General features: G+C 38.9%; 7 protein-coding genes across 24 annotated transcripts; 1 reads left to right on the top strand and 6 right to left on the bottom strand.

Annotated features, from left to right (window-relative positions):
- Positions 1 to 49: 49 nt before the first annotated feature.
- LOC109132247 (serine rich endogenous peptide 14) lies at positions 50 to 777 on the bottom strand. The gene is made up of 2 exons (XM_019243610.2): positions 529 to 777; positions 50 to 443 (listed from the first exon to the last, which is right to left on the bottom strand). The coding sequence occupies exons 1-2, from the start codon at positions 632 to 634 to the stop codon at positions 334 to 336; spliced, it is 216 nt and encodes a 71-aa protein (XP_019099155.1). The 5' UTR covers positions 635 to 777; the 3' UTR covers positions 50 to 333.
- Positions 778 to 1,070: 293 nt separating this feature from the next.
- On the bottom strand, positions 1,071 to 1,898 carry LOC147946717 (serine rich endogenous peptide 13-like). The gene is made up of 2 exons (XM_087508759.1): positions 1,764 to 1,898; positions 1,071 to 1,395 (listed from the first exon to the last, which is right to left on the bottom strand). The coding sequence occupies exons 1-2, from the start codon at positions 1,867 to 1,869 to the stop codon at positions 1,304 to 1,306; spliced, it is 198 nt and encodes a 65-aa protein (XP_087364885.1). The 5' UTR covers positions 1,870 to 1,898; the 3' UTR covers positions 1,071 to 1,303.
- A 257-nt stretch (positions 1,899 to 2,155) lies between these two features.
- Positions 2,156 to 4,994, bottom strand: LOC104776411 (SUN domain-containing protein 3-like). Of its 3 annotated transcripts, none has more exons than XM_010500476.3 (3): positions 4,462 to 4,994; positions 4,207 to 4,354; positions 2,156 to 4,085 (listed from the first exon to the last, which is right to left on the bottom strand). In XM_010500476.3, the coding sequence occupies exons 2-3, from the start codon at positions 4,343 to 4,345 to the stop codon at positions 2,248 to 2,250; spliced, it is 1,977 nt and encodes a 658-aa protein (XP_010498778.2). In that variant the 5' UTR covers positions 4,346 to 4,354; positions 4,462 to 4,994; the 3' UTR covers positions 2,156 to 2,247. The 3 variants fall into 3 exon arrangements, with proteins under 3 accessions (XP_010498778.2, XP_010498777.2, XP_019099153.2); XM_010500475.3 differs by having other exon boundaries at positions 4,207 to 4,366; positions 4,462 to 4,980; XM_019243608.2 differs by lacking the exon at positions 4,462 to 4,994 and having other exon boundaries at positions 4,207 to 4,446.
- A 1,223-nt stretch (positions 4,995 to 6,217) lies between these two features.
- On the bottom strand, positions 6,218 to 8,503 carry LOC104776410 (endoglucanase 3-like). 2 transcript variants are annotated; one of them, XM_019243605.2, is made up of 5 exons: positions 8,029 to 8,503; positions 7,435 to 7,938; positions 7,198 to 7,347; positions 6,993 to 7,104; positions 6,218 to 6,913 (listed from the first exon to the last, which is right to left on the bottom strand). In XM_019243605.2, the coding sequence occupies exons 1-5, from the start codon at positions 8,221 to 8,223 to the stop codon at positions 6,420 to 6,422; spliced, it is 1,455 nt and encodes a 484-aa protein (XP_019099150.2). In that variant the 5' UTR covers positions 8,224 to 8,503; the 3' UTR covers positions 6,218 to 6,419. The 2 variants fall into 2 exon arrangements, with proteins under 2 accessions (XP_019099150.2, XP_019099149.2); XM_019243604.2 differs by having other exon boundaries at positions 6,993 to 7,347.
- A 1,532-nt stretch (positions 8,504 to 10,035) lies between these two features.
- Positions 10,036 to 15,221, bottom strand: LOC104776408 (SCY1-like protein 2 A). 8 transcript variants are annotated; one of them, XR_015595414.1, is made up of 15 exons: positions 14,441 to 15,206; positions 14,233 to 14,337; positions 14,045 to 14,152; positions 13,772 to 13,954; positions 13,531 to 13,657; positions 13,368 to 13,429; positions 13,187 to 13,273; positions 13,005 to 13,062; positions 12,795 to 12,835; positions 12,556 to 12,669; positions 12,090 to 12,213; positions 11,846 to 11,908; positions 11,575 to 11,736; positions 11,319 to 11,437; positions 10,036 to 11,205 (listed from the first exon to the last, which is right to left on the bottom strand). XR_015595414.1 is itself a non-coding variant. In XM_087508755.1 (15 exons), exons 1-15 carry the CDS (start codon positions 14,930 to 14,932, stop codon positions 10,302 to 10,304), a joined length of 2,754 nt encoding a protein of 917 aa, XP_087364881.1. In that variant the 5' UTR covers positions 14,933 to 15,206; the 3' UTR covers positions 10,036 to 10,301. The 8 variants fall into 8 exon arrangements, 6 of the variants coding, with proteins under 6 accessions (XP_087364881.1, XP_087364882.1, XP_010498773.1 ...); XM_087508755.1 differs by having other exon boundaries at positions 12,085 to 12,213; XM_087508756.1 differs by having other exon boundaries at positions 12,085 to 12,213; positions 14,041 to 14,152; positions 14,441 to 15,159.
- Positions 15,222 to 21,182, bottom strand: LOC104776409 (vacuolar sorting protein 3). 8 transcript variants are annotated; one of them, XR_015595412.1, is made up of 15 exons: positions 19,812 to 21,166; positions 19,436 to 19,711; positions 19,043 to 19,239; positions 18,792 to 18,933; positions 18,613 to 18,662; positions 18,032 to 18,307; positions 17,821 to 17,930; positions 17,378 to 17,426; positions 17,001 to 17,286; positions 16,763 to 16,818; positions 16,529 to 16,597; positions 16,325 to 16,436; positions 16,120 to 16,209; positions 15,768 to 15,938; positions 15,222 to 15,636 (listed from the first exon to the last, which is right to left on the bottom strand). XR_015595412.1 is itself a non-coding variant. In XM_010500472.3 (14 exons), the coding sequence occupies exons 1-14, from the start codon at positions 20,871 to 20,873 to the stop codon at positions 15,544 to 15,546; spliced, it is 2,952 nt and encodes a 983-aa protein (XP_010498774.2). In that variant the 5' UTR covers positions 20,874 to 21,166; the 3' UTR covers positions 15,222 to 15,543. The 8 variants fall into 8 exon arrangements, 2 of the variants coding, with proteins under 2 accessions (XP_010498774.2, XP_087364880.1); XR_015595411.1 differs by having other exon boundaries at positions 17,858 to 17,930; XR_015595413.1 differs by having other exon boundaries at positions 17,858 to 17,923.
- Positions 21,183 to 21,219: 37 nt separating this feature from the next.
- Positions 21,220 to 23,804, top strand: LOC104776407 (uncharacterized). Its single transcript, XM_010500468.3, has 7 exons — positions 21,220 to 21,870; positions 22,029 to 22,081; positions 22,198 to 22,290; positions 22,383 to 22,606; positions 22,809 to 22,875; positions 23,252 to 23,362; positions 23,584 to 23,804. Exons 1-7 carry the CDS (start codon positions 21,426 to 21,428, stop codon positions 23,611 to 23,613), a joined length of 1,023 nt encoding a protein of 340 aa, XP_010498770.1. The 5' UTR covers positions 21,220 to 21,425; the 3' UTR covers positions 23,614 to 23,804.
- The last annotated feature ends 39 nt before the right edge of the window (positions 23,805 to 23,843 follow it).

The raw sequence follows: 23,843 nt of genomic DNA, 5'->3' as shown, positions 1-23,843 counted from the left end.
CACTGTTATAACTGGAAATTTTTTTGGTTTAGACTTTGGACACATATGGTTTACCAAAAAAAAAAGGCAAAATTATCTAATTTTATCTAAACATACTTTATCATATAGCATACAAACATAATCATATATATACAATATGATTTATATAGTCCAACATGATATGAAAAGGTCGTTCAAACTTGTATGAAACATATTAATCTTCACTTTTCATTGGTATTGTTTTTCTTTTCTTCGTTTGGTTCTTTTAACATAATGTTGACCGTTCTTCTTTCACAGTGTGTATGTAATCTTGATCACACTCCTTCTCGGGTACTTGAGCAAAACGAAGATTGTTTATAGGCCTCTTCCTTTGGATGATCTAGAAGGTGGTACAAATATTGGAGGTGCCATGTTAGGAGGAGGAGGAGAAATATTGTAATCGCAATCCAAACGCAAATTGTTACCTACACCAGATTGTATATGATCAAACAAAGAAAAATCTAATTAATTTATGTAAATAACAAAGAAAATGCGGGTATATATACTAACGTAGGTGGCGGTTGGCTTCGGCTACTACAACTTGTGAGGAAACAAATAAAAGTAGAAGAAACAAGGAGAGAAGAAGAGCAACTGAATTTGATGTTTTGGCAGCCATTTTGTTAAGTGTTTCCAACTCTCTCACAAGTCACAACTACATAACAAAACCAGCTCATGACTTATATATTTTCAGCAAAATAATAATAGAAAAACATCCTTCAGATGTAAGAAGATAAGCATCGTTTAAATGTACAAGTAGCCGCCAACTACATTTCTTCTATTCAACGCGTTTTTAAGTTTACATACGAGAAAGTCTCTTGGCTCACGTCCTGTTCTGTTTAAATTGATGTCTTTTACCTACTAAGGTTGAATTTGTGACAAAGTGTATATATATATATATGATGTATAGCCTCTTCTATGTGTTGAAATACCATAAAAACAAGGAAAAGTTTGTCATATAGCCACATAATTTATTTCGTGTTAAAAAAAAACAAATTGGTCACAATTCACAAATGGCCACAATAATGTTTGTTTTTTGGTTAATTGGCCACAGATTTAACCTCTCAAGTCTCAACTGCAATTAATTAATGATGATTTAGCCATTGATTAGTTTCCCTACAACATAGATATGGCCAAACCAGTGAACCATTACAACCGACAACCTATTTATAACAAAACACTACTATGTGATCTAAAAACGTGACATGATCTTCCCAAAAATTTAAAACTAATAAGAGATCATAGCAACATTATTGTAGACTCTTGAGTCTTGACCAGTATAGTTTCTTCATGGACCTTTTCCTTTGCGTGATTTAGAGGGCGGCAGATATATAGGTGCGGTGGGAGGGCGACGATAATCTACAAGCTGTTCTTGACCTGCTTATTAACATTTTACATTTTCACCATAAGCTTTTCATCATCTACTTATGCTTTCTTCTTTACTCATCAAAAAACAAATTTCGACTTTTCTTTAACATGAAATGACCATGATGAACTAAAAATAACCGACAAAAGTTTTTCACGAGGAAAACACGAATTAATCATCATCATTCACAATTGAAAGATTAAGAAGATTAATGAAGATATAAACTGTAATCCAAAGAAAGGAAAAAAACCTCAATCAATCATAGTAAGTACTAAGTTATTGGGAGTTTATATTATAAATGTAGAATTCTTGTTTCAGAAAAAATTAAAGAAGAAAAAAACACAAAGATATAGCAAAGCAAGAGACTGAATAATATACTAACGTTGGTTGCGTTTGGAGTCGGCGACTCCAACCTGAAAAAAGATGAATGAGAGCAGAAGAAGCAATGAGAGAAGAAAAACAACTATTTCCGATATTTTTGTAGCCATTAGTTCAAGACTTAAGTGGTCAACTCTACCACAAGAGAGCAGCTCTATTTATTGAGAAAATATAATGAATCGTCGTTGAAATTGTGGTGGTACTCACTCACGGGTCCCCTTGTACACTCACCTACTACATTTCCACTCAACCCCCACTTACTTTCACTTTTTACGTACATCCGCAAAATTAGACTTAATTTGGCTAAGTTATTGGGTTATTGCAACAAAGCCGAGAGGCATTTGAGTTAGGTATGTTTCCAGTTTCCTGGTTCAATTCCATATACCGGTTCAAGAATGAGTTGCAACAGTATCTATTCAGATCACCTCAATCAGTAACATATGACTCTACAGTGTAAAAACAAAAAAAATAGAAGACCAAAACTCTCATCAAAGAGATAAAACGAACATAATGAATGTTGAGCTAATCAATAACAAGATCCAAGCACCACCAACAGTCTTCTCTGCTCGACCTGTTCCCATACCGACTACAACTGCAATAGCCGCGATAGTCCCAAAACTAAGACACACGGTGAACACCATCAACCCTTTCTTCTCCATCCACTCAAGTCTTTGCCAAACTTGTTCGAGCCTTTCTCTCACGTCCTCCTTCTCTTTCTCAGCTCTCTCCATCTCAGCTTCCATTCTTCTTCGCCACTCTTTCATCTCCCCTGCTTCACTCACCATCCTCTCTTGCCTCTCCTTCATACCTTCCAAGTCAAGTCTCAAAGTCACAATTGCATGTTCTCTCACATCGGCTTCACGGTCCATCTCCTTGAATATGTTCCCGTATCTTGTGTTCAGTTCCTCTAAGTATCTCTCTAGTACCGATAGGTTCAAGTCCAATGACCTTAACTTCTGCATCAGTATCTTCAGCACTGTGTCCCCTGGCATTCTGCTTCCTGGCTGATGATGCCTCATCTCTTCCACGGGCTCTGCCAGCTTATTACTACTCTTCGCCATTGATGCTTCAGACTTCGCTAACATTTTCTCTGGTGGGGCGTCCCGCTCGTTCTCTTTCTTCATGCTCCTCTCATCACAAGCATCGCCTTCACAGGACTCTGCTTGCTGCACTGGCTTCTCCTTCTGCTCAGAATCTCCCTCTCGGGTTTTGAATGTGTTTTTGTTGTCTTGGACAGATATCAGATCCTCCAGCATTCGTTCTACGGCATCCACTCCGTAGACTTCCATTAGACTCAAGGTGCAGTAGAATTCTGAACCATAATGACTTAGAAACTTTAGCTTTAAGTATCTCACCCACTTTGGATCAAGAAGTGTAAAGTTCTGCTCATGCTTCACGTTTGAAGCCGTGAAGTTTCCCATATGAACCCATGCATCAGTGGGATAAACCAGGGTGCCTTGAAGCTCAAACTCTTTCAGATTGGAAGAGTAATGCTCGAAGTTAGCGAGTTTGATGGTATTTACCAATGTCTCTTCTGAAAGTTCCACGACAACAAATTTACCTTCAGTAGAACATGGATTTCTGAGGTACTTGTCACTGTCCCTGCTTAGGATGCTTGCAGCCCCTTTTGCTTCCTTGTTGGAAGACAGGACCTTAGCACCTTTTGAAGCAGATGCATAATTGTACTCTTTCCCTCCAGGCTCCATCCTGTGAATCACACCACTGACCTGATCTGATAATGATTTGTTCCTGGAATTAGACGTTCTGCTCTTGAACTCATCAAGACCAAGCGGAACAGCACGAGATGGTTGATCAACCTTTAAAGCGTTGATCTCGGTAGCATTCCCTGAATCTGTTTTGTTCATCTGATTTTGCTTCAAAAAATCATTGTCTTTGCTCTCTGTACCATTTCTTGTGTCTGTCTTGTTCATCTGAATTTGCTTCAACAAGATATCGTCTTTGCCTTGTGTATCATTCCACGAACCTGTATTTTTCATCTCACTTTGCTTCGTAAAGTCAGTCTTTTTGCCTTCTGCATCATTCCCTATTGTATCCGTCTTGTTTATCTCACTTTGCTTCGAAATGAAACTATCCTTGCTTTCTATACCACTCCCTGAAACTATTCTTTTGACCTCTGCGTCCTTCACAGATTTTTCTTTCTCTTCACTTTCTTTAAACGGGTTTGTATCATCACTCCGACTCAAATCAGATATATCATGAACGGACGCAGGCTTTAGTAACGATGAAGCATCAAAGGTCACAGCTTTCTCATCTGACTGACCATCATCAAGATCAACTAGTCCTACAGAGTCAGTCAAAGGCGCATCTGCAAATACACAAGAGTGATTTGGTTCTTAATATGTCAAGTGTACCATTGCTTCTATCTATGACTAGAATGCTATCACAATGATCAAAAGAAACAGAAAAGGAAGTTGAAAAGGGTTTACCTTTGGCATACAAGGTGGATAAGAAAGAAAAAAGCCAAAGGAGAAACACAAGAGACAGAGAGACTTTGTAAAAGCTGTTGTTGCTTCTTCCATTATCAGAAACTCTTGTTCTAGTTCTAGTTCTACACAACCTTTGCATTGCACGCCCCTGTGTTGTTGACTAGCAAAATACATGATTAGAAATGTGAAAGACAAAAACTTTTAATGATATAAGGAAATCAAAATCGCAAGATCGGAGTAAAGAAAATAACCCACCTGAGAGAGAGAGAGAGAGAGAATCAAAGAAAGGAGATTTGTATAAACAGTAAAAAGAAACCCCCAAGGGAAGAAGAAGAAGAAGAAGAAGAGGATTTGGTGGGCTAACGTCTTCGTCGCCGATGAGTCTCTAATCGAATCAAGAGAGGGGAATGATGTATCTTTCGTCTCCACATCACTGAGGAAGAAAAGCGTACACACCAGAGGTTTCACCAATCTCTCTGTTTCTCTGTATTTTTCTGGGAATCTATTATATGAAGAAGGAAGCAATCACACAACGAGTGTTTTTTTTTTAACGGTTGCGGCTGTAAAAAGGTGAAGAGTCAAAGGAGAGACTTCAAATTGACAAAAAGAAAGTTTTGTTTTGAGAAAGGGATGAAGGAAGATGATGATGAATTTGGCCTTATGTAATTTACAAAACTTTTGCAATTTATTTGAGACAGAGAGCCGAGAGAGAGAGAGAGGTTATATTTTTTTTTAATATATTTTATTTCCAAAGTATAATATTTTTATTTACATTTCCGAAATTTTGTGCTTTGTGTTCATTTTGTTTGTTTTCCATATTTTGTAGGGATTCGTATATTCTTTAAAAATTCGGAAACTAAGAGAAATTATTATTCTATTTATTACATTTTATTATCTTAATCATTTCATAAAGATTTCTATTTTTTTTTTGGGTGAAAATCGAACTTCAAGGACCACCAAGGTTACGTGAATATTTAGCATAAAAGAAATATCAATTTATTGATTCATATCTCGAAACTGAAAAAATAAGACTTTTTATATTAGAAAAATTTAGTTAATTTATTTAATATTCCCTCTATTTAAATTTAATTGTCATATTAGAATTTAATTTTTTGTTTCATAATAATTGTCGTTTTAGATTTTCAAGGTAGATATTTGATAAATATTTCTGCTGTTTTAAAGTTTTAACCAATCAAAAAATTATGAAATATATTAATAAAGTGCAAAAAAGAAAATTTAATACTTTTCTTAATTTCTGTGCAAAAATCTTAAACGATAATTAAAAAGAATCAGAAGGAGTAATATAATGTGTATTTTCATATTTTGTGTAGTTATAATAAACGTTGAAACAAGTTTTGAAGCCTCAAGGTCTTCCACATATATTTGACCCAATTAAAAAAAGTCTATATTTATAACAAAAACAAATAAATGTCAACTTTATTTGTAACAGAAAAAATACTCCTATGTGAACTACTGATTGACTGGGAATGCCTCGAGATATCAAAATAAATAATAATTTAATTCATAAAAGTATTGGATCGACTGATTTGGAAAATAGGGAAAATGACAAAAAAAAAGTAGAGAGAAAGAAGGCAAAGAGATGAGCTGTGATTGTGCGGCACGTTAACGTGGAAGCCAGCTTTCATTTCATTTCTTGTTTGTTCCCCTCTTCTCTTACCTCTCACAGCCTGTCTCTCTCTTTCATTCCCTCCTTATTTCATACGTTACACTTACTTCCATAATCTAACACAATATCATATTCTCTATATGATTATTTGTTGGTGCAATCCTGTGCTCGATTTAACCCTTTGTTTAGATATAAGAACCTGTCCATCTTTTGATATCATGACAATGGACCAAAATGAAAAGTTGGTATCGACAACATTTCCCATAAGTCTGTCTGGCTTCAAACATGGCATTAACTAGTTTGGTCTGGTGCGTAATTTGTAAAATGCGTTTGCACTAGTTCCATGCCACCAGGGATTAGTGGATTACCATAAAGCAAAAACAATAAAAAGATAACTAATGTCGAATATTTGGTTTCTAATAATTTAGTCCATTAATTATGGACCTTAAGGCCCATTAGATTTTACATCTGAAATAGCCTTACCCATTTACACGGTAAGTAAGGGTTTAGACCAAACCGGGTTTATCTAACGAACTTAGACCAAACGATATAATTTGAAAAAAAGTGAGAAGAGGCGGCGGCGGTTTCACGGCGATCGACCGCCGGCGAAATACGCCAATGGTCCGACGAATGCGGCGTTGATGTAAGTAGCTGGCTCTGATCGAGCGTAATCGTCTCTCTGGTCTGTGTACTCGTCCTTTTGATTCGGTCCTCCGACGATCGCTCCCGTTAGTATGTTAGGGTTAGGGTTTTGCGTTCGGAAAGATTGGAACCCGCCGTTGCATCCCAGAGAGTTTGAACGGACGGCTCGGCTCGGGAGAGAGGAGCCTCTGTGGTGGATTCTTTTAGGGAAATTGGATCCGTACCCAACCATGTACGACATCTTCATTGGATTCACACCGAGGATGTAATCGACTTGTCGCCTCGATAGATTTATCAGTGCGTTGGGGACGATGACTGAGTTCCCGCAGTTGAAGGTTTGTTTCGCTGATTTCATGTATTTGGCATAGGTCGTGAGCAAGAATGTTATCGATGTCACGTATTGTAGATTGCTCTGAGGTAATTTGTACATCAATCCACCTGAAAAGTTTTGGTTTTGGAGAGAAGTGTTTTAGTAATCATCGACGTTACTAGTGTTGAAATGATCCTATGAAGTTACCTGGAGTGTATTTTGTGGACGAGGAGGGAGAATTAGGAAGGATCTTGCATATGAAATTCTCAGCTGCTTGCTTGTAGGGCTCAAAGTTGTTGTCTTTGTTTAGTACTGCTCGCTGCAAAAGATGTATATGTATTTGTGAATCTTTGAACCAGTTAAGAAATGGTAAGTTGTGTCTATGAATTTTTAAGGGTTGAGATTGACATACTCGTGAAAGAAGAACATATGCACCGGCGTACTTATTGTCCCAACTGAAGATGTCTGTCTGATCTCCACCTCCTAAGGATTTTATGAAGTTTGTGTAGTACGGGTCGTTGGTTGCTCTATGCAGCCATGCCGCTCCCCACATCAGCTCGTCCTGTAATCAGAAGAGTAGTTTAGTTACAATGATTCAATTGATAGGTCTCTCTCAGATTCAGATGAAGGTAGACATATGAAAGCCTACCTTGTAGCCAGAGTAGGAGCAGTAGAAAGGGCAGACGGAAGACGAAAGGGAGTCACTGTAAGCGCCTCGGTATTGAATGGCAAACAGCATGACCTTCTTCGCTGTCGCCAGGAGTAAGCGAGCGTACTTGGGATCAACTTTCCTGAAAACCATGGAGCTTGCAGCTAGAGCAGCAGCAGTTTCTGCGGCTACATCAGAGCCAGGTTTTGATGGGGATACAGAGTAGACTGTGCGAGGTGTGTCCATATCTTCTGGGCGTTCCCAGCACTTGTGATCACCATTAGGGTCTCCTACTCCAACGTAAAGCTTCCCGGGAGTGGCCCTGGCGCATTTCAGTAGATAATCAGTGGCCCAACGGATGGCCACACGAGAGTTCTGAAGTTCAGATCCCATCTTCTTACCGTACTCCAAAGAGCTCCAGGAGAGCATCGTGGTGGTGAACGCCATAGGGAAATTGAACTTCACATTGTCTCCAGCATCATAGTAGCCTCCAGTCAAGTCCACCTGCAACTCATACCATGTTATTCAAATGGATGCTTTAAACTTTTACCGGCTAGTAGTGACAATGGGTTTACAGTTTAGGTAGGGTCTTACATGAGCCGAAGAGCCATCAGAGAGGCCAGAGCTGAATCTCCATGAGAATTTTTGGTCACCAGGGAGGCGACCAGAACGCTGACCTTGGAAAAAGAGCAACGACTTTGAGAGTGCTTCTCTGTAATTGGGACTCGCATAGGTCTGTTCGAGTAGAAGCACAGAGAGAAGGAACACAAAGTAGAAAGGAGAAGCCATTCTTGTAATCGTGTTCGCTTGAGGGTACGGCTCGTTCACACACGCGTATATATAGCGAGAGAATGAAAACGAGGCTGATGAGATTTAGAGCGAAAAATATGGCTTTTTTGCAATTCAGCTTAACTGTTAAAAAACGGTTTTAAGTTGCTTCAATTCGAATCCCTTTTTCAAGATTTTTATAATATTTTATTGAATTGATAAGTGGATTATATGAATATTCTATAACTCATGACTTGATTATCTCTGTCTTCTTTTCATTTTAAAGTTATATGTTTTTCTTCAATAACTGATATAACAACATAGGCCTGTCTATATGAGTTCACATATTAGTTTCAATGTTCTTGATACCTATATATTACCATAGTAAAACTGTAATGGGAATCTTAGAATTTTGCAATACGTAATATAGAGGATTAGAGATGTAGATAGATAAATAATGTTGATCAGAGAGGGTGGTTCGTTAGGTAAATCTTAGTTTAGGTAGGTTAGTGAATTGGGGATTATGATTTAGGAAAAAGAGACAAAAGAGAAGGGGAGGAACGTGAATGGCGCCAAGATAACGGCGCCGGGTCAATGGGTTTTAAATTTAAAAAGGTTTTCTTAAGTCAAGTGTAATTAACACGTAATGATACCTTAATCTCTTAGATCTGAATTGGTGTCTAATTTGAAAGGTTGTTTACTTGCATGAGATGAAAAAAATATTCGTCTCTTCGTTATTTTAGTGGTTTGAATTTTCAACTCTTTATAAGTAACAACCAGATTACAACTAGGGACGGTGCACCCATTATTTTTTTTTGAGTTTTCTATGAATTTGTTCCAGTAGTGAACCAATAGATGAGAAGATCTACATATTGCCGATTCCTGAATTTCGTAGAAGAGTTATCCTATTCCGGTTGGTTTTTTCCAATTAGTTTCTCAGGGTGAATAGTTGATTTAGGGACGTTTTCCACGCATGCAATTATTTATTTCTCTATACTTTGTGTGGATTGTAGGCTTTGTAGCTTGAAGTGCATACCTTAAAGAGAAGTATAGGATGTGGCTCTAGTGTTGAACCGGCTATAAGTGCCATAGTTTTTTCTTTGGTATGAATGTATATGAATTTGTAGTTATGCCCCATCCAAATATTGTTTTTGCCTCCACCATTTTGTCATTTGTTTATAATTTTCCAAAACCCTACAAACTAATGTTTCCTTACCCTTGCTATTGAATTACAACCCCCATGACAATGACATGATGCGGAAATTAGCTCTACGTAATCATCATTAGGAAAAAAAAAGAAGAAATTTAGCTCTAAATCCGACGCTAAACTCGTAAGGGGTTTGCATAAAAGACGGCTTTAAACCTAAAGAGAGCTGAGATTTGAAGTTAAGCAAACAGAAACACCTTTCTCTCGTTCCATAGTGAATCTCGATTTACAGGAGATTCGCGCCTGATCTCTCTGCACGTGTAATTCAAGGATAGATTTATAGGAGACCATATATGTAAATGTTGACCCTTTTCCATAATATAGTTCATAATTGATATCAAACTAAAACTAATTTCCCTACACACATACACTACAACGTTAGTTTTTGCATCAAAGGCCAAAACATATCGTTTAATCATTAGGGACAACAACCTAGATGACTTTGTATTTTGCAGGACAAAAGTACACTCATTTGAAGCTCTTGCAAATAATGTTATAAAAGTGTAAATCAAATTAACAGATATTATTATGAAAATCGATTTGACATATATGCTTCTTTTTTTTTTTTTTTTCCTGGAACATACTTGCATACAGTAATTCTAAATTGGCACTGTACATAAACTCGATTAAACATATAATATGGCTCTTTGATCAAATCCTGACGATAGTAGAGTGACTAATGAAACGATATACAGAGACCTGTAGCTGTGATGTGTATATGATATATGGTGGAATTTTAATCCCAAGAATCAACAAAACATCTCTACTTCTGGTTAAATGTTTATTTTCTGTGCATCACAAACACCACCCACTCGCTCACTCTGCACATGCCTCTGGCTGGTTTCAGGAACCTTTTTTTTTTACCCAACCTAATGTCTCGACCAAGGTTCCATCACAATAGATCCAACAGCGATGGCTGCTCGGTTTGTTGCTGTTTCGAACCACTTGGCTTTGAGGTAGATGTCCCACTTCTGCCCCTTCCCCTTCCTCTTCCCACAGCTATTGAAGGCGGTGGTGCGAGTTTCATTGCAGCTTGCTCGGTTTTGCTTGAATTGAATATGGAACTGATGTCTGCTGGCGGCTTCTGGTTACTGTATGAACTATTTCCAAAAGACGGCATTCCTTGGTTCTGATTCTGAATCCCTAAAGATTTCATAGGATCTGGGTTACTTGCGCTGATACCCAGACCTTCTTGCTGTGCTTTCATAGAAGAGAGTGAGGCATTGCCAAAGGCCCAGAAGTCGTTGTTAGCTGTCTGAAACTGCCTACTGTCTGTTGAATTGTTACTCAAACCAGAATTACTGTTGCTACCTGGAGGTTGAATGACAGTACTGTTGTGGAAACCCCCAGAAACAATGGAAGCGCCGTTGGGTCGTGGTGGCCAGTTAGCAAAAGGGTCTAGTTCATCAAAACCTGGAGTTGATGATGTTCCTGGTGGATTTAGCCGTGTCTCATCATTAGCTGGCTGAGAGGTGACATTGGAAGATTGTCTTGGAGGCCACTCTAGGTCAACTGCAGGGCATGTTGTTGGTACTGTGGTTTGGTTCAATGGCTGTGACTGCACTGTAGATTTGTTAAACTGAGAGTTTACTGGTCCAGGAAGATCTCTTGAAGCTGAACTTTTGGTTGGGAGGGCCCAGTCTTCATCCCATGCAGGACTGTTCTTTGCTGCAGAAGCAACCTTCTCAATTTTTTGGGTTGGTGTTTGAAACTGAAGTCCATCCGCAACAGAGGCTGGTTTTACTTCTGGGACTCCAGAATCATTTATAGTAACTCCTCTTTTTTCCTCTATTTTCCTGTTCCGTGACCAGTGGATAGATAGACTAGATGTTAGAAACAATAACAACAGTATGCAGTTGTAAGGGGAATAAGGACTTGGAAACAGGGACAGGATTGCTAAGAGGTATACCTGAGAATATCCTTGACAAATAGCATATATTTGGCAAACTGTTGGACATTCAATTGTTGGGCAGTGAGAAGTGGGATAATCAGGGGAAGCACGTGTTCTGAGGTGAACTCAACTCCATACTAGAGAGAAATGATGGAGAAAGCATTATGAGAGACGTAGTTATGTTATAACTTATAAGCTACGTGCAGAAGCGGGAAAGTTAAGATGTTCAAACTTCAAAAAATCTTGAGAAAAGGAAGCTGTACTTTCTGCCTACCTGCTTGAGAATTGCATTTGCAACTGCAAGAGTACACATAAGGGTAGGTGCAGAACGATCAACCGCAGTGCATCGTTGAATTGTTTGCAGTATTTCAGTAACAGCGAGTTTATCAAGCGTTTGAACTAGCTCTGCTAAGCAAAGCAAAGCATTTACTCTAACCTGCACCACATGTACGTTCTATCAAAATTTTATTTAGAAGAACGAGCTCTTCATTTCATCTGTCAATGTTAAAAAAGCGGAATAATTGAAATCAAGGCTAACAACATACGGCAGCAACTGTGGTTTTGAGAGCCAAGCCATGAACACGCGGCAAAATCGCTTGCCTTACAACCTGCAAAAACAAGTTGGAAAAAAGTAAGAACCAAACAAACTCGCCCACTGCAGAACCAAAATTAAAATGCATGTGACACTAAGCTTGTGTAATCCACAAATCAACCCTGAAGCTTAAATCGTCATTCAGATAAGAATTCATTCAATAAATATAAAATACAAAGCATCAAGCATCACCTGACCATCGAGTTGTTTAGCAACAGACGTAGATCTTTTCAGAACTTCCTCCTGTATTCGGACATCGTTGTCGTTGTATGCTCGGAGAAGCAAAGGGAGGACATGTGATACAAGATGCTCTGCATTAGTCTGCAAATAAAATAGACTAGTAAGAGATCTGAGGGCGTAAGACAATAAAAGAATAAGAAGAAGTGATTCCATTTTAAGCATATTTTAGAATTGGAGTAGAGAAACAAATAGCAGAGAGGAATAGAAGTCACGTGAGAGAGAAATATGCAGCTTTATGAAATTGAAGGTCATGTATCGGTTTTTAAGTTTAAAGTAATGACACTAGATATGTCATAGGTAACTATATTTATACATTAATCACTTTACACTTTTCCATTGTGTCAAATCAGTAGAACTTAGCAGACACATGCAGGGATCGAATACATAATTCCAGTGATGCATACATATTGGTTGGATACTTACCTTGTTAACTATAAGCTCTGCACGCTTTACAAGCAACAGTAAGGTGTCACCCGTAGCAGTACTCAAAACAGGAACAAGGGCTGGGAGCGTTGTCAACTCAAAGTCATTCTTATCCTGCAAATTATAATTTAAGGTTTCAAGCATTCATTAAAACTTGAGTAAAGATTCAAAAGAAATCCTTGTCAAAGGTCAATGCGAAGCAACTTTCAAGTTTTCGCAAATGACAGGTTGATAAATACCCGGTATCTATTTGTGCAATCACCATTTGTACAACTGAAAACTGAAAAGAGCAGGTCGAAAATATATGTGCGTGTGACAGGCCATAGGACACAAGAAAAACAAATTTTATCTAGAAACTGCTGGTATCTGTAAATCTCAAACAAAATACTAGGAAAGAAACATATGGGTCTGATTGACTAAATGTAAATACCCAAGATCAGAAATAGTACCTGAGACTCTGCGATTGTTAGAACCATGGGAAGAATCACAGGCTGCATAACCAAATTCCTAAGTTCAGCACAAAGAGGCGGAAGCACCTGGTATGATTAGTTGTTATTAAGCAAATCACTTGAGCAACTGATTGTTTTCTTTTATGTAACAGAATACAGGAAAGAAGCCAGAACGTGACTACCTTATACCGCAATACACGTGAATCAAAATCTTTCCACATATCTGATAATGCTTTTAAGAACTCAGACTTCTGCATGTTGTCTCTTTCCTGCAATAGATTAAAAATGCCCCGAAGGTTTATATATTTCCCACTATCTAAATGATGTCTGTCTTAAACGATAACGGTAAGTTTATGCACATACAAGCATATGATCAAGAAAACGGAGGGCACGTAACGTAGTATCACTCCGGAAAAAATTGGATCCTGCAGGTGAAAGTTCAAGTCCAAGATGTAAGCGCACAAACAATGAGGTAAATTTTATCACAAGAAACAATGAAACCCCTATGAACAATAGGTATTCCTACCAGTGAAATCTAATGCTGTTGGTCTAAAGGACTCGTTCATTGACAGCATCCGTTGCAAATCAGATGCCAAGTCTGAGGGTATAGATGAGAAAGTTTCATTTGTTAAATAGTTCAACGTGTTCATGTACTGCAAGAAATTTGCAAGGTAACCATCATCAGCGATGAAAACGACAGATATTATACTACTTTATAGCGAATAATATGAAAATAGAAACTAACAAGCTTGGGGTTTTAGCATTACCATCTTGACATTGTTATGGCAATCAAACAATGGTTTCCGTGCCACTAAATGATAGGCAAGGCATCCGAAACTAAAAATATCTGAAAAAACTCCAGCTGATGGAGTTTCGCTCCGCACCAATTCAGGTGCGGTATAATTTAAAGATGGTTGGAGTGGCAAGATTGAGTCTTCAACATCATATTCCTGCACAGATCCATTCATATCATATCATGCATAGGAAATTCATCTAGATGCCAGAGTAAAATCGAAAATCATGAGTTTTTAAGTACCCACAGAGTAGTGAAACGATTGCATGTTATCCAAATTCCCATCCTGTGCTTCTGAAATAGCAAAGCCAAATCCGGCAAGCTTCCAGGAACCAGCCGAGGTAATAAAAACATTCTGCGATGAAAATTAAAGATCCAAAGATAAAGCACAACAGCTTCAAAGAACGTATAGAGTATAAATTATGAAAAAGCAACCTCGGGAGATACAGCACGATGAATGAGATGGGCGTTATTATGGAGAAAGTTCAATGTCTCAGCAATTTGAAGGAGACCATGCTTCACCTCCAACAAGCTCATCTCCTGCAACAAACAAATTATAAGATATTATAGTAAAGTATCCTCCATTTTTGTTTTCACTCAATTGCTCAAATTCGAAGTTCAATCATCACATGAATTAACGCACCATGGACTTAAGATCTTTCGGAACGTTATCCACATTTTCCACATTCCCGAGCGCATTAGCCACAGAGGCGAAGAGCGGCTCCGTAACCATAGCCATAGCATTCTTATTCTCATCAATCGCCTGAACCACATGAACAACACCGGGATGTCTAAGCCGCACGAGCTTCCCAGCATCAGCACGAATCAAATCGAGAAACGCGTCTTCGGCAGCTTTAGATAATCCCGCCCTAGAACGAGCCTCAGACAAGGCGCGCTTATCAAGCACCCAGACGCAAACGGTTGGATACTGCTGAGGACGCGTGGAGTCACGTGCCTTGGCTGAGTAAAGCTTCCAGGCGAAGCCAGGACCACCGGAACCGATCTGATTGAGAAGCTCGTAGTCTTGAAGAGGCTTTGGACCTGTAACCTCCTGTACTGTGGTTTGAACCCTCTTCTCAATCACCGCAGCCGTTTTAGCCAGTGCTTGCGTCAGCGTTCTCATATTTATCGACATTTTTTTTTTCTTCCCCCGAATTTTAAACTGTCGTCGCTTCAACCGGTGATCGGCGATGAAACGATTCAGACGTATATAAAGCAAAAGCGAAAACTAAAATCCCGGAAGAGTATGGTTGCTCTGATGGAAGAAGATGAAAGCAGAAACCTGAATTGGACGATCGTCTTCTTCCCCCCTGACCCTCTCTCTTTCGCTAGACTTGTCTTTTTGATTTTTCTTCGTATCCTTTTTTTTTTTTTTTTTTTTTAATTATTTATTAATTTACGTTTATTATAAGCCAAAATGGTCCTTCTTCAAACATAAAAGGATAAATTCATATATTACTGTCACAATGGGCAAAAAAAGCCTATTTGAACATGAAGAATCTTTGAAATGTTGTTGATTCGAGTCGAGAGATGAGCTTCATGAAGCTGTGGCAATCGAATGCAGATACTTGTGTTCTTCATTATCTTGTATCAAGCTCGCAGTAGCACCACAACCACAACTTTTAAGCTAGCGGAACTGAGTGAGCTGCTGTTTGTGTTCTGTACAGGCTCTGTGTTTGTGAGAGGTTAGAGGTCAGGTGGAAAAAAAGTGATCGTTGCGGAAACAAGAGGGACCGGCGTCTTCTGCTACCGGTTTACTAACCAACCGGGTTTTATCAGAGCGTCTCGCTTGAAGTCACGGCCCGTTACTGACTTTGATTCACCCAAGCGTCGGTAACACTGGGAAGAAGAAGAAAGAAGACAGCAGAAGTACAGAGAAAGATTAGTAAACCCCGTGTGAATTCAGATATAGATGAAAACAAAATTATTTTGAAAAAGTAAAGCTATCGTCAGTAGGACTACTAACTAACCTTGTAACAGACAATGGTATCATCAGGGTACATAGCAAATAGCTTAGTTCCCAAGCGGGCATAGCAGGAATCACAGAGGCTCTCATCATTTATCTGCATGTGACGTGATCTTTCTTCTAATCTTGCTAACCTTGAGTCTACATCCAATGCACGAGAGATATTGTGTACGATCTGTAACAATTGACTTAAACATCATTCAGACAAATAATGCTACACCCACACCACATATACAGATCGCAGGAACTTGAAACTCGGTAACAAATTCTGATTAGTTTATCAATATTATTATAACATCTTTGACAACAGTAGCAAATATAGAATAAATGAATTTGTAGGGATTGTGAATATATACCTGGCCTTGACGATGATGATGAACCCGAGCCCTCAGCATTCTTAAAATTGTATCTGATGCCAGTTTTAAGGGCATATCAGGAGACAATTTCTGGAAATGAAAGAAGATATCAGCTTTATCATCAAACAACCACATGAAAAAGCTATAGGATATGAGGCAATATCAACAACGTCCTTTTGACATATGGAGGACTGGGATTACTTACTTCCAAAACTTGCAAAGGATCAAGTGATTCCCCGTGGTTGTGGAGGAGGCGAACAGCAGCCTTAAACATAGGCTCTTTACCATTTTGAGGATCCAGGTACATATCAAGTAACCTAAGATAAAACTTTAGGGATTTAACAAGGAGAAGAGCAAATCGTGGGATGATATTCACAATACAGCGATCAAATGAAGGAAAAGAACCTACTGCATGAATGCATCTGGTCTTCCAATCTCTACACAATATTGCTCTGCAGCTGCACAATCCTCAAGCTTCCTGGCACCCACCACAGAAAATCTTATCAGTAACCACCCATTCAAATTCACAATAAACTTTATTTGCTTACTTCATAAGCCCTCAAAATATTTGGTTTCCACAACAATCAGATAGACAATTCAATTTTGTTCTTTATTACTTCTTGGACTATTAAAGTGAACTTACAAAGCAAGAATTTGGAGGACCAGTGTCTCCTGCCCTATCCTTCGGTATAGGATTGCCTATCAACAACAAAAAAATTGACACGTCAAATCGGTAAAACAACACATAATTTTGACAGTAGAGAATTCATTGAATAATCATCAGTGCACCATCAGAACCATGAAGCATCCTAGGATACACACCTAAACGACACTTTTATAGAACCATTCAAAACCGAATGAAACAGATTTGACAGACAAACCTTTTCCAACCACAGTTCTGATCCTTCTACCAATTCCAAGATTTCTTCAGGATCATATAGATCTGAAGACTGCAAGAAAGTCTGCAATCTTTCTCGTACATCACTTTCAAACAAAGAAATATTTCCAACATTACAATCATGTGCCTCTCTGTCTCCACCATCAGATTGTTGGATACCGTTTTGAACTTCAACATACTCAAGGGCTGATTTGGCAAGTGAGAGAGCATACGATGTATGCAGCTGCGGGTCAGTGTAGTCTCTTTCCTCAATCAACCATTGGAAGTACCTGGCCAGTATATAAAGTCAGTAAGAAAAACACTTTGGTGGACCTTCCTCTTACTAGTTACTACTTACTAGTATGCGTTAAGTAACTATACCTCTGTATGATTTCAACCTTTTTGGGATCAATAGCTTGGATCACTTGCTCTGCAATAAGATTAAGAAACACATACCCTCACATCTATCAAAATTTAGTATTTAATCCATTATACATATAATGTCATATACCAAGACACTCAATAATCCGAAGTCAAGAAAAAAAAAAAAAAACTTTGTAAGTTAATGGACCAGATGCCTATTCTAACCCTAATATTAACTTTACTGATGAACAGCACACTACATACATGAGAATATATGCACGGACAAAATTATTATCCTGAACCTAAAGAAGCCTTAGACTCCTTGCATGAAATTAATCATCTCAGAATCCAGCTAAGCCATTATTCATTAATACGAGTCCAGGATAGATCACAATTCGAAACCTAAGAAACAGTTGGCAAAGGTTTCTAAAAGAACGAATAGAGATCAAAATCTGACTCACAATCAAACACAAATGTTCTGTTAACCCTGATTCCCACCTGGTGAAAGCTCTTCTGTCCTTTTATCTGACGTCAAGACTTGGATAGCAAACAATGGGTTTATATCTGAAATCTAAAATGATACATCCACAATCATCAATTATGCTCACAAGATACAAATCTTTGTTGTAAAAATTCACAACAACTTGGAGTTATATCATATATATGTCATACCCAACTAAGATGCTGCAATGCCAGTTCTGGATCACAGGGTTCCTCAAGAATTCTGGCTGCTTCTGCCGCAGCAGCCTCTTTACCAGATAACCGAATGAGCTCATTGTCGTGTAAATAGGGCACCAAGTCATCTGAGTCTTGCCATAGACCAGATGAATAATTCTTCGTAAAGAGACGCCAAATAGCAAGAGCCTTTGCACTCATCCCCTTACTTGCATAGAGGAATGCAAGTGCCCGTAAGTGTCCAGATTCAGTTAGAAGACTCTCCAACTCCTCCTGCATTGTCCACAGAAGTTGTAAAGTCCTCCCTCAAGCAACATTCTGATAACAAGCTCTTTGTTTTTCTATGCATTGTATTTCTAAGGATTCAGAAATTTGCAATTTCCTCTTCGAACACCCACATGAATCCTAGAGTACTACAGTTAAAATTATCCAGTTAACAGCATAATTTAGGGGGGAAGTCAGCATCTTAAAATACCATTGATCTAGCGTTCGAATACAGTGGTTTAGTAAACTGAGACTCAGCTAACTGACTAAAAAACTGGTACTATGGTCCAAGTACAATGCATACAAAAACGCACCTAGTCTACTAGGCACTGAAAGTCTTCTTCTCCTTTTCAACCAAATAGTTCTGTCAAAGAATAGATTTCCGAATTACAGGTATCTTACATCTTTCAGTAATTTGTTTGTGGTGCCACCTTTCTAGTTGATGCTATGCAAATATGTACATGCGTAAATTATATTCACAGAAAACGCATACCACAACACAGTTATTATCGGAAGATGCAAGATTCTCCATATCTTCAACACGGTTTAATGCTCTGTAAAGAAGCATTAGAAGCGTGTCTATTCCTTCCCTTACAGAATGAGTTAAGTCCTTCTCACGTGATATCTCGAGGTACCTTTCGCAACAGGTAACATCATTATATTCCAATTCACACTTTAGAGAACAGGGATATACTACAAAAGCTGTAGAGGAAAACAAAATACATAAAAGAGTAATTGTATCACCTGGTAATGTTTTTAATTGCTAAATCCAATAAATCAGCTCTACTAGGGGGATTTGAGAAAAACTCTTCGTCAACCGGAGTGTCCATTCCTGCTTTTCTTAAAAAATTGGCTCTCTGGATGGCCATCAGCCCATTATCTACAACATCTTCGAAAGGAGCAGGGGGAGGATGCAGTCCCCAGTATCTGTTTCTTGGAACCTGAAAGCACGTAAATATCTTAGTGAAGCAGATTGGAGCTGGACAAGGCTTGAGATATCATAACTATCTGGTTGGCTACAATTCAGACAATGCCTTCAGTGACGAAAGTAGAGAACTGTGGTGATTAAGCAGTCAATTTTTAGAGACAACTTAAGAGTAATTTACTATAAACCAGTTGCCAGGGAAAAATATATACCACCAAAGACCAGCGATTAGGATCCCGCATGATAAAAGGAAACACTTCAGAAGGTTCCATTTTTTCAGACTTCAGAAATTGATTCACAGCTTCCTCAAAGCGCAAATCGAAAAGCAGTAGATACCCTATTTGAGCATGAAGAAAGGAAAGCATGTCTTTTGAAATTTCCCCCTGTGAGTCAAGCTCTTCCACCAAGGAGATGGCTTCTCTGTATCTCTTTTTCCTCAATAGGTCTTTAATCTGTTCTTCATAAGGCACTCTCCGATAAAAAAGAAGCTGAAACAGACAATGAAAAGAGTCAACAAAAAAATCATGAAATTTCATCAATAAGATAGACTCACTAGAAATGAAGATAGCTAATGATTAGGATAAACACCTTTGACAAGGAAGTGACAGCCAAAAGGTTTCCATCTCCTGCCTCATCTGCGGCAAAAAGTGAAGGCCCGCATCCTTCAGGACCAAAACTAACTGACTGAACACAAGCACCCGACTTCTTCTGATGTATTTCCATTTTCCCATCTCCAACAGTCACCAAATAGAAAGACAACTCTCCAACAGAATCAGGCCTCCTTCGGAACACAAGGCTCCCTCCAATAGGCTGACCATTAGTGTCAACAACAACTCCAACATTGTCCACCAACAACAATACCTTCCACTCTTTACATAACAATTTAAGCAGCGGGGGACCAGACACATCAGGCAACGTGAAAATCACCCCACTTTGACCAGTAACACACGAGATCAAGCTATAACCTTTAACAGTCCCCGCAATAACATAATCATCAAGCCAAACCAAAGTTTTAATCCCACCAATCCCAAGAATCTCTTTCAAAACAACAAAGGAACCACTCAACTCTTCTTTCTCATCACACTGAAGTTCAATCAGCAACATTCTCTCACCAATAGCAACAGCGAAAACATAATGACCTTGGTGGACTCGCTCATGTCCAAAGTCCTTACCTTTAACATCATTCACACGATTCCCAGCGCCAAGCAACTGAAGAAACTTCTTACTCGAGCTAGAATCACTCGAAACCTCAGAAGGCAACAAGTCAGTACTAGAAGAGTCACGTCCTCTCACTCTCTTAGCAACCACATTGATCCCTTTCAATAAACCACCCAATCTCTTAGCTTGTTGAGATAGAAGCGAATCCACCAAGAACAAGTACCCATTGCAAAGTGCTACAATTTTCCCTCTTTCCTCTCCAAGCACAAAAACAGACTCGACAGGAGAAGCGCTCAGCGGTACACTTGCGAGACGCGTGACAATATTAGTCGTAGTATCGAGAGAGAGGAGAATAAGAGATCCGGAGGAGGTTCCTAGGTACACTAGGGTTTGAGAATCGGAGATAGGAGAGAGAGATAAAGCTCGGATCTTATCATCACCGCCGAGATCAAAACGAGCAGTAAGCTCCACAACGGACCGACATTTAGCCATGAACTGAACCAGGTATACGAAGTACAATGGTAGTGACCGGATTTGAGAAGAAAGAGAAACGGCGATTGAGAAACTCCGGCGATCAGAGTCACGCCGGCCTACCGGAGAAGCCAAAGACAAACAGAGTCAAGACACGTTTGAGTTCCCATTTTGACTTAAAACATTACACAGCTTTCCCTTTGTTATCATCAAACCGAAAACGACGTCGTTTACTAATCTCTTCTTGTCGTTTTATGTTCAATCTTTTTTTCTTTTTTTTTTGAACATCTGAATTTGTTTGTTTCAAAAATGTCGATGCGAATATTCGATAAATTATTAATTTTCTGGAATAGACTTAAATAAATTCGTGATCCAAAGAAGAGAGACACGTGGGACTCTAGATCGCCAGAAGCCCATCCAAAATAACGCAAGAACAAAGCCGCGCCAATCCAAAAAAAGCCCAAAACTGTAAGAAACTCTGAATTTTTTTTTATGGCACAACACTGGCTTCAATCCAATCTTCGTCTTCTTCATCGTCATCATCATCATCTCCATTAAAGCTGCTGCTTTAAAATGCGCAGCCTTACTCTGGGTCTGAGTCTCAGATCCTCTTCTCTTCCTTTCACCTGCAGCAACTTCCGCTTCTTCTCTCCTCCTTCTTCTTCTTCTTCCTCTTCTTCCTTTAGACTCTACAGACGATTCCATTTCCTCAAGCCATGTTCTTCCTTAAAACAAACCAAGAAGAAGAAGCAAAACTCTCTCCCTTCTACCGCCCCGCCTCCTCAGAGTCTTCGGTGGTTCTTCAATCCCAAATCCAGCGATGAAGATGATGATGATGATAAGTCCTCCGCGGCTGAGAGCGATGACGGTGGCGGATCGGATGGGGATGCTGCTATTAAGGGTACTATCTTGGCCGGAGTTTTGTTGATTGGTACTGTTGGTGGATTCGCCGGCGTTGGTTATGTGTATAGAGATCAGATCAATACGTTCCTCACTCAATTCTCTACTTACATCGAAGGTTCGATTTGATTTTTTTATGTTCCTGTAATGTTTAGCTTCCAGTAGTATTCTGAACTTAGTGAACAATATATATAGTGATGATGCATTATTTGGGATAAGTTTTTTTTGACCAATTTCACAAGTTGACTTAGTTTTGTGTTGTTGAATCAAAATCAGGTTATGGTACTGCTGGATATGCGTTGTTCATTGCTGTGTATGCTGGGCTTGAGGCAAGTTTTTTCTTTTATATACTCTTCATGTGCTTTTGTTGTTTTTGCTTCATTTGTGACCTTTTGGGACCATGTTTCAAGCTTTTGCTTTTTTTTTTCTGCTTCCTTTGTGTTAGATACTAGCCATTCCGGCTCTCCCATTGACGATGTCGGCTGGTCTTCTCTTTGGTCCTCTTATTGGCACCATCATCGTTTCTATTAGTGGAACAGTAAGTTGTTCAACTCAATCAAATTCCTTAACTGTCATCAAGGGACCTCTCTCATGTTCATAGTGTCTAATTTTGTTTTTACTCTGTGTTAGATGGCTGCTAGTGTTGCATTTTTAATTGCTCGATACTTTGCTCGAGAGCGCATCCTTAATTTGGTTGAGGACAACAAGAAGTTCCTTGCCGTTGATAAAGCGATTGGTGAAAATGGTTTTAGGGTTGTTACTCTCCTTCGGCTAAGCCCTTTGCTTCCTTTCTCTCTTGGCAATTACCTGTACGGGTTGACATCTGTGAAGTTTGTGCCTTATGTATTAGGAAGGTCTGTGTTCTGGCAAACTTTTTATACTATTTCCCTATCTTCTCCGCTCTAGAAGCTTGCTTGATGCTTGTGCTGTGGTTGCTTAAGAATCCAGTTTGTTCCATTAATATCCATTTGCTTACTCTGAACCAGGAGTAAATTCATCTTGATAAGGTCAGTTCTGAGTTGACATAGTCATTCATGGATCCTACTGTTTTTGCAGCTGGTTGGGTATGCTTCCAGGGTCGTGGGCTTATGTCAGCGCTGGGGCTTTTGGACGAGCAATCATTGTGAGTTTTGTTGTCTCTTAATCTAATCTATGTATCCCTCCAAAGTCTAGACACTTTGACAAAAAAGGGAACTGCACAAAAACACTATCTTCTCGAGTCAAGCATAAGGGTACAACACTAGGATCCACTGAGCTTTTCCATTGTTGGGTGTAGAATAAGTCATGTTGATCAGCTCTTGTCTATGGTAGAAGTATACATTGATATCGAATAATAAAGAAGTGCTCAATACGAGGAATGGTTAGTCATTAACTTAAGGAAGTTAATTGGAATTGAGGAAATTGTGTCTGATGGATAGTCTGAACTGTGAATGCATTGTGATTCTTGCAAGCTACATAATCATCAAGTAGTAATCTTCTATCTGTATGTTTGTTTTCAGCGAGAAGAATCAAATGTTGGCTTGCCTGGAGGAAACGGCCAGCTTTTAACATTGGGGCTGGGTCTGTTGGTTACTGCATTGGCTGGAACATATGTGACACGCCTTGCAAAGGTAAAACAACTCATACCTGTTTGCTTTTTTCCTTTTCTCTGGTCTGCGTTATGTTCGCTTCCCACTTCTGATGTCAGGCCATTTGGTTTTAGCCTTTGTTAGCATAACCTCACAAAAGTCCTGTCAAGTGATCCCATATTTGATTGAAAACTTAGAAAAGATTCACAGTGAAGTGTATCTGTACCTAAAGATGGATCTCTATTACTTGTCGTGTGGTGCAGGATGCTATAAAGGACATCGACGATGAGTAGAGAGAGAGAGAGATGCAAACTAAGACGAGGAAACAAGCCAAACATTGGACAAAGGTTTTGACTCTCTAGGATTTGTAAAACCTTAACAGAGAGTATCATCAATGAACTTAAAAGTTAAAATGTTATCTAGGAATGACATTAATACTGCTCCACTATTGTTCATAGTTGATAAATATAATGTGAATTTTCTTTTTGTTTTTTTTTACATTTAAACTGCAATATGTGAGAAA

This window comes from Camelina sativa, chromosome 3, assembly GCF_030686135.1.
Source record: "Camelina sativa cultivar CO46 ecotype springtype chromosome 3, ASM3068613v1".
NCBI lineage: Eukaryota > Viridiplantae > Streptophyta > Magnoliopsida > Brassicales > Brassicaceae > Camelina > Camelina sativa.
The sequence above is the reverse complement of the archived record's forward strand: the minus strand, read 5'-3'. Positions and strand labels throughout refer to the sequence as shown.

Coding starts and splice junctions, on each gene's coding strand:
- LOC104776411 (XM_010500476.3), bottom strand. CDS start 4,345: ATGCAAAGGTTGTGTAGAACTAGAACTAGAACAAGAGTTTCTGATAAT. Junction 4,086..4,206: donor ATCCACCTTGTATGCCAAAG/GTAAACCCTTTT, acceptor GTGTATTTGCAG/ATGCGCCTTTGACTGACTCT.
- LOC147946717 (XM_087508759.1), bottom strand. CDS start 1,869: ATGGCTACAAAAATATCGGAAATAGTTGTTTTTCTTCTCTCATTGCTT. Junction 1,396..1,763: donor CGACTCCAAACGCAACCAAC/GTTAGTATATTA, acceptor AATGTTAATAAG/CAGGTCAAGAACAGCTTGTA.
- LOC109132247 (XM_019243610.2), bottom strand. CDS start 634: ATGGCTGCCAAAACATCAAATTCAGTTGCTCTTCTTCTCTCCTTGTTT. Junction 444..528: donor CGAAGCCAACCGCCACCTAC/GTTAGTATATAT, acceptor AATCTGGTGTAG/GTAACAATTTGCGTTTGGAT.
- LOC104776410 (XM_019243604.2), bottom strand. CDS start 8,223: ATGGCTTCTCCTTTCTACTTTGTGTTCCTTCTCTCTGTGCTTCTACTC. Junction 7,348..7,434: donor GCTCCTACTCTGGCTACAAG/GTAGGCTTTCAT, acceptor TTCTGATTACAG/GACGAGCTGATGTGGGGAGC. Junction 6,914..6,992: donor GTCCACAAAATACACTCCAG/GTAACTTCATAG, acceptor AAAACTTTTCAG/GTGGATTGATGTACAAATTA.
- LOC104776407 (XM_010500468.3), top strand. CDS start 21,426: ATGCGCAGCCTTACTCTGGGTCTGAGTCTCAGATCCTCTTCTCTTCCT. Junction 22,607..22,808: donor GTGCCTTATGTATTAGGAAG/GTCTGTGTTCTG, acceptor CTGTTTTTGCAG/CTGGTTGGGTATGCTTCCAG. Junction 23,363..23,583: donor ATGTGACACGCCTTGCAAAG/GTAAAACAACTC, acceptor CGTGTGGTGCAG/GATGCTATAAAGGACATCGA.
- LOC104776409 (XM_010500472.3), bottom strand. CDS start 20,873: ATGGCTAAATGTCGGTCCGTTGTGGAGCTTACTGCTCGTTTTGATCTC. Junction 18,308..18,791: donor CCGATAATAACTGTGTTGTG/GTATGCGTTTTC, acceptor TGGACAATGCAG/GAGGAGTTGGAGAGTCTTCT. Junction 17,931..18,031: donor CATTGCAGCATCTTAGTTGG/GTATGACATATA, acceptor GTATCATTTTAG/ATTTCAGATATAAACCCATT.
- LOC104776408 (XM_087508755.1), bottom strand. CDS start 14,932: ATGTCGATAAATATGAGAACGCTGACGCAAGCACTGGCTAAAACGGCT. Junction 13,955..14,044: donor TGCAATCGTTTCACTACTCT/GTGGGTACTTAA, acceptor GGATCTGTGCAG/GAATATGATGTTGAAGACTC. Junction 11,909..12,084: donor CTAAACAACTCGATGGTCAG/GTGATGCTTGAT, acceptor TTGTTTTTGCAG/GTTGTAAGGCAAGCGATTTT.